This window comes from Phacochoerus africanus, chromosome 9 (genome assembly GCF_016906955.1).
Source record: "Phacochoerus africanus isolate WHEZ1 chromosome 9, ROS_Pafr_v1, whole genome shotgun sequence".
Classification (NCBI taxonomy): Eukaryota; Metazoa; Chordata; class Mammalia; order Artiodactyla; family Suidae; genus Phacochoerus; species Phacochoerus africanus.
In genome coordinates this window covers 75,806,401-75,812,579 of record NC_062552.1, presented here as the reverse complement: position 1 = coordinate 75,812,579, position 6,179 = coordinate 75,806,401, and the positions used below count along the sequence as shown (strand labels likewise).

The 6,179-nt window shown below is 53.6% G+C and overlaps 1 protein-coding gene across 3 annotated transcripts; it reads right to left on the bottom strand.

Annotated features, from left to right (window-relative positions):
* Positions 1-407: 407 nt before the first annotated feature.
* On the bottom strand, positions 408-5,065 carry LOC125136117 (granzyme H-like). 3 transcript variants are annotated; one of them, XM_047796783.1, is made up of 6 exons: positions 4,721-5,065; positions 3,694-3,836; positions 2,167-2,280; positions 1,685-1,820; positions 1,221-1,481; positions 408-674 (listed from the first exon to the last, which is right to left on the bottom strand). In XM_047796783.1, exons 1-6 carry the CDS (start codon positions 4,772-4,774, stop codon positions 531-533), a joined length of 852 nt encoding a protein of 283 aa, XP_047652739.1. In that variant the 5' UTR covers positions 4,775-5,065; the 3' UTR covers positions 408-530. The 3 variants fall into 3 exon arrangements, with proteins under 3 accessions (XP_047652739.1, XP_047652741.1, XP_047652740.1); XM_047796785.1 differs by lacking the exon at positions 3,694-3,836 and having other exon boundaries at positions 4,721-5,057; XM_047796784.1 differs by lacking the exons at positions 2,167-2,280; positions 3,694-3,836 and adding an exon at positions 2,345-2,505 and having other exon boundaries at positions 4,721-5,051.
* Positions 5,066-6,179: the final 1,114 nt, after the last annotated feature.

Below are 6,179 nucleotides of genomic sequence, written 5' to 3'. Positions count from 1 at the left end.
GTGGCATGGTGCCCTGACCTCCTGCATGCCTGGAGTTACTCTCCTTCCATTGACCCGCTCTTTGCCAAATTGTTGGGGGCTTGGTGACAGTGATTGGCTTGGAGAAGGTAAGAAATGTCTAAGTCCCAGAGAGGACCATTTGGAGGAGAGAAGAGTGTCCTTTTATAATGGACAGCCTTTTAGACCCTTTTAGACTCAGCCCTTGCAGAAGGCTCGGCACCACAGAGGTGTGATTGAGAAATCAATGAGCCTCTATACGGACAACATGGGATTTAGGGATGTCGGGATGTAGGGAGGAGTGAGTGTGGGGAGAAAGGTGGCTGCAAAACCCGGACCGGACAGCAGAGGGCGGCGGGGAGTAGTGCTGGTGCATAGCGAAGTGGTTCTACAAGTAAACAGGAATTCTGTGATAATCACCCTGGAGATCCATTTATTATGGCCCTGTGATCCCAGTGCCAATCCCCATGGGAGTCTCGCCGCTGCTCCGGAACAGTGGTCAGCACGGAAAAAGGTGATTCTCCAGCTAGCTGTTAGAGGGGCTTCATTGTTTTCTTTATCCAGGGCAGGAAGTGTGAAACCTTGGTAAAGACTCCGGGAGGGGTCCCATCCATTTTTCCATAGGAGAAAATACCCTGGACCACATTTTTGCACACGAGGGGCCCGCCGGAGTCGCCCTGTGGGCAGAGAGAGGAAGGGCTGAGCGGTCCCCTCACAGTCCTGCTGTCCCTGCGGTCCCTGGCTGGGTGGGCTGGGCGTGGGCGGGGGATGTCTGCGGGGAAGATCCGGACCAGAGCAGACCTGGACCCCTCCCTCCATCGCAGAGCTCCAGCGTGGCTCTGACTGCCGTTTTTTTTTTTTTTTTTTTCCCTTTTTTAAAAAATTACTCAAATGAATTTATCACATCTGTAGTTCTATAATGAGCGTAACAATCTGATTTCATAGGATTTCCATCCCACAGCCCAGGCACATCCCCCCACCCTCTGACTGTTGATTACCGCTTGGCTGGGGCCAACCTTTCTCTCAGTCTTCCTGGAAACTGATGGTAATGTAGCTGCCGAATGGCCAATCTTTCCTCCCCCTCCCTCCTGACGCACTCAGGAGAAAACTGAAGCTTGGACTCATAGATCAGGTGCCCGAGCACTCAGGCTGAGGCATGAAAGCATGACCTCTCCCCTCCCCAGACCTCCCTGAGTCCCTCTCCCCAGGGCAGGAAACCTGACCTTGAAGCTGGTCTTCATGTCCCTCGGGTTCCCCACACAGATCTGGGAGGCCCGGTGGTAATAGCCGCTGGGGAAGGGGAATTCGCACGTCACATCGTCCTGCACCCTCAGCTTTGCCTCCTGCAGGGTGGAGGTTTGAATGCCCCTCGCCACTTGCCCCCAGCCGGCCACACTGCACATCTGTCCCGGCTTCACCTGGGCCTTGGCCCTGGGCAGGCCGAGGGTCTTCACAGCCTTAGTCAGCTTGGCCTTTCTCTCCAGCTGGTGGGAAAAGGCAAGAGAGTCCGCCTCAGCCAGTGGCCTCAGGCCCGGACGTGGCACCGAGGCTGCACTGATCTCCCTCTGCCCCGAGCCACTGGGACTGGTCAGGTGGCCAGGACAGGAGGGAGGAAAGGGACAGGTGCCAGTGGGAGGGGAAACCACCTGTCCCCAGGAGAGCAAGAGAGGCAGGGCGGTTTTCTTGCCTGCAGTAACATGATGTCATTGGAGAAGTTCTTAGGGTTATAGTCTGGGTGACGGATGGCCTTTCTCACTGGGATCACCTGCTGGGTCTTCTCTGGCTTCTTGATGTTGTGGGCCCCCAGGGTGACGTTGATTGAGCTGCAGAGAGAGCAGAGCGGGGGGGATGTGGAGAGCATGGAGTCACAGGAGATTCAGCCTAGGAGCCGTGAAGGGCAGGTGACACAGGGCAGGGCTGAAGCAGAGGGGAAACTGAGGCAACAGATGGTCCTGGGACCGAGTGACTCTGCGCCCCCGTGCTTCTGAGTGACATAGGGCAGGGCTTCTTGGAGCTTTCTCAGGCAATACGTGAAATTACTCCAAGTGTGTGTTTTGATACTCAGGGCATGCTTTCGTCCTCCACGGATGCTCTCCTTGGCCAGTGGGGGCCCTGGCTTCTCCCCATGCCTCTTGCTCTCACCTCTGAGTCTCGGACCTCAAAACTTACCTGTCCTGTGTCTCAGCTTTACGGCACCTTAGTCCTGCTCTCAGAGGGCTCCTCTGATGAGCCGTCATGATCCTGAGTTCCCAGGCACTCAGGGGCCTTCCTGGCACTGATCCCCTGGGGAGAGGATGGGGTTCCCTCAGGACTTGGGGGAGGAGGGTAGGCTGGCTGCTGCCCTCACCTTCCCCTGCAGTGAGCAGCTGTCAGAACAAAGTCTTTCCGCACGAGGACACCGCCACACCTCTTCACACTCTCCTTGTCCAGAAACCGAACGAAGGCCATGTAGGGGCGGGAGTGGGGCTTGGCCTCATGGCCCCCTATGATCTCCTCTGCAAGAAAAGGCTGGAAGATGGGGTGACGGGAGGCTCAGGGACGTGGCGGTTAAGGGGGGTCAACAGCACCCTGAAGTGGGATAACCTTTTTTGAACCTTGAGCCTCAGCAGCCCCCGCTGAGAAAGGGGTTAGTGCTTGTCCCCCACATCCTCCCTCTGACGTGCACGTGGAGAGGTAGGGTCTGCCTTCAGGACGGTGGAGCCGGAGGACCGGGGATAGGAGCCAGTACAGTTAAGAAGGAAATAGAAGAAAGAGGTATAAGGACAGAGAAAGCAGAAATAAAACTGTGAATATTTGAGATACCATAGTGTCCATAGAGAATGCCTAAAACCTGCAGATAAATTTCTACAACCAATAAGACAGTTTGACAATTTGCTGGGCATAACATCAATTTAAACATTAGTCATGTTAGGATGGGGTTCCCTTCGTGGCTCAGGGGTTAACAGGAACCATGAGGTTGTGCGTTCAATCCCTGGCCTTGCTCAATGGGTTAAGGATCTGGCGTTGCTGTGAGCTGTGGTGCAGGCCAGCAACAACAGCTCCAATTAGACCCCTAGCCTGGGAACCTCCATATGCTGCAGGAGCGGCCCTAGAAAAGGCAAAAAGACAAAAAATAAAAAAATAAACATTAGTCGTATTAACCAAATAACTAAATAAAAGTCTTAAAAAAGATGTGCAAGACATCTTTTTGCACATCTTTTTTTTTTTTTATAACAAAAGTTACAACATGGTATTAAGAAACATTTAAGACCTAAACATAAAGAGATATTTCATGCTGGTGTTTGGAAGAGAAAAAAATTTGTAAATGTCAATTCTCCAAAAAGTGATCTATAGATTCATTGCACCCAAGAGGTGTTTCATAGAACTTGAGATTCTAAATAGACATGGAAAAACCAGTGGCCAACCATAGCCAAGACAGTCTTGAAGAACGGGAATAAAGTGGGAGGTCTTGCTTTAGCAAATGAAGTCAGTAATTATAATGAAGATAGTGTGGTGCTGATGGGGGCATAGAGACACACACTAGTGGACCAGACATAGAAGATCCCACACACATTTGGACACTGATAGGCACATAGTGATCACTTGATTTATGATGGAGGTTTCATGGCAGAGAGTGGGGGAAAAATGATTCTCTTTTTTTTCCTCAATAAGTGGTGCTAGAATAATGTGTCTACGATGTCCTATAATGACACAGACCTCCTACGTGGAAAATAATCTTGACCCTGCTGTGTTCTCTCCAGCTTCTTGATGTTGTGGGCCCCCAGGGTGAAGTTGATTGAGCTGCAGAGAGCAGAGGCGGGTGTGGGGAGCATGGAGTTGCAGGAGATACAGCCCAGGAGCTGTGAAGGGCAGGTGACACAGGGCAGGGCTGCAGCTGAGGGGAAATTGAGGTGACAGATGGTCCTGGGGCTGAGTGACTCTGTGGCCTGTGCTTCTCAGTGACTGAGGGAAGGGCTTCTGGGAGCTTTCTCAGGCAATACGTGAAATTAACTGAGTTTGCATTGTGAGCTCATGGAGTTGGGTTTTCTAAAATCCTCCCCTCCTAGGGCCTAATACATCCTAGGATCTCAGGTAACATCTTTTGGTGCATGAGTGAATGGCCTCTGATTCGCTTTGCGCTGAGGTTTGGTGAGGATGGCGCTGGTGGGATTCAAGGCCACGGGCATGGGGGAGGGCACTGCCAGAGACAGTGGAGCAGCTGAGGGCCTGGGAGGCAGGGCCAGTGGCACTCAAAGTGGGCTACTTGGGGCCTGGGGGCAGAGCCGAGGCACCCGGAGAGCTTTGGGTGCTGTCATCTAGCCTCTTCTGAGCAGCACCCCAGGCCCTGGGCTCCTCTCCTGGGCAGCACTGAGAGGTAGAGGACATGGAGAAATGCCACTGGTGCTTGAGCTCGGTCCACTGACAACCCCCACACTGTAGTGGGTCCACCTGAGCCGCCCTTTCCTGGGTTGGAAGGAGGGGTTTTAGTAGCTTGTTTCGGTAGCTTCCCATCCTCTGCCAAGCGCACAGCCCACCTTCCCAGAGGTCCCAGGCTAAGAGCCACCAAAGCGCTGGTGAAGCCCTGTCCTTCCTGCCATCCATCCCCGCTGAGTGTCTCTGCAGCTTGGAACTTGGGGTTTGGGATGGGAGCTGGGGGCAGAAATCGGAGTGGAGCGGAGGGGTCAGGAGTACAGGGGGGTTGGTGAGAGGGGCTCAGGCCTCAGGAATGGGGATTGTCACTTACCCGTCCCAGCCCGGGGGACAGAAGAAAGGCCAATGAGAGCAGGACTGGCTGCATGTTCCCTGAAGGTCCGCCCAGGTCCGAGCTGCTGGTGTTGCTTCCTCCCAGACACGGAGCCCAGGGGAACGAAGGAGGGGAGGCTGGGTGCCTCCCAGCCCTGTGCTCCCCTCGAGGAGGGTGTCCGCGTGCAATGTGGTTGTTCCCTTCTCTGCCGTGGGTTAGGTGAGAACAGCACTGTCACCGCACTGGCACTCCCACTGCTGTCACAAAGCAAGAAGAAAAGAACCTGAAGGCGAGGGCTGTGGTGCAGCCAGCAGAGGGGCTGGATCTCCAGCAGCCCCTCTGTGACTAAATCGAGACTATCTCCCTTTCTCACCTCTTGGGCCTTCTTCTTTTTTTCTTTTTAGGACCACACCCATGGCACATGGAAGTTCCTGGGCTAGGGGTTGAATCGGAGCTGCAGCTGAGGCCTGTGGCTCAGCCAGAGCAACACCGGATGCAAGCCGCATCTGTGACCTATGCCAGAGCTCATGGCAATTCTGGGTCCTTAACCCACCGAGTGAGGCCAGGGATTGAACCTGCGTCCTCGTGGGTACTAGTCGGGTTCATTTCCACTCCACAATGGGAACTCCTCTTATCCCACAATTTTGAACAAAAGTCCTGGACTTATTTTCACTGGACCAAAACAAACCATCAATGGAGAGGCCTGGCTGGGTTGTGTTGAGGTATTTAGCACCCCTGGAGCTGAGGTGGGGGCCCCTAACTGGGGAAGGGCTTCCCCTCGAGCAGTGCTGCTCAGTCTGGTACAGTATTGTGGGAAACAGAGGCCCATCATCCTACCAATGACTCTGCCCTGAGTCTTCTCTGTCCAGTGTCCAGAGAGCCACGTGTCTGGTGTCCCTGGTCCCAGCAGGCATACACGTTTGCAGATTATCCCAACACTGTCACCAGGGTGAGGACAGAGGAAAGGAAGGGAAGGGAAGGCAGAAGGAGTTCTAAACCTGATCCCGGTGCAGTTGAAGAAACAGCATCTTTTTTTCTTCATTTATAAAAGTTTTATTGAAGTACAGTGGATTTACAGTGTTGTGCCAATTTCTGCAAAGGGACCCAGTCGTACATACACATACAGGCCCTTTTTTTTTGTTTGTTTTTTTGCCATTTGTGGGGCCACTCCTGTGGCATATGGAGGTTCCCAGGCTAGGGGTCTCATCTGAGCCATAGCCACCGGCCTACACCAGAGCCACAGCAACACAGGGTCTGAGCCATGTCTGCGACCTACACCACAGCTCACGAAAACGCCAGATCTTTAACCCTCTGAGGAAGGGCAGGGATGGAACCCGCAACCTCATGGTTCCTAGTCGGATTCGTTAACCACTGCGTCCCGACGGGAACTCCCATCTAGTCCCTTTCTGAAGGTATCTTTCATCTTGGTCTCTCCCGCGTGTAACTGAATATGGTTCCC

What these genes read in the sequence shown, in the direction of transcription:
- LOC125136117 (XM_047796783.1), bottom strand. Translation starts at nt 4,774, where the DNA reads ATGCAGCCAGTCCTGCTCTCATTGGCCTTTCTTCTGTCCCCCGGGCTG. An exon ending in GATTATTTTCCACGTAGGAG is followed by an intron (nt 2,281 to 3,693) that starts GTCTGTGTCATT and finishes TCCTCTCCCCAG; the next exon opens with GGGATCAGTGCCAGGAAGGC. An exon ending in ACATGAAGACCAGCTTCAAG is followed by an intron (nt 675 to 1,220) that starts GTCAGGTTTCCT and finishes CTCTGCCCACAG; the next exon opens with GGCGACTCCGGCGGGCCCCT.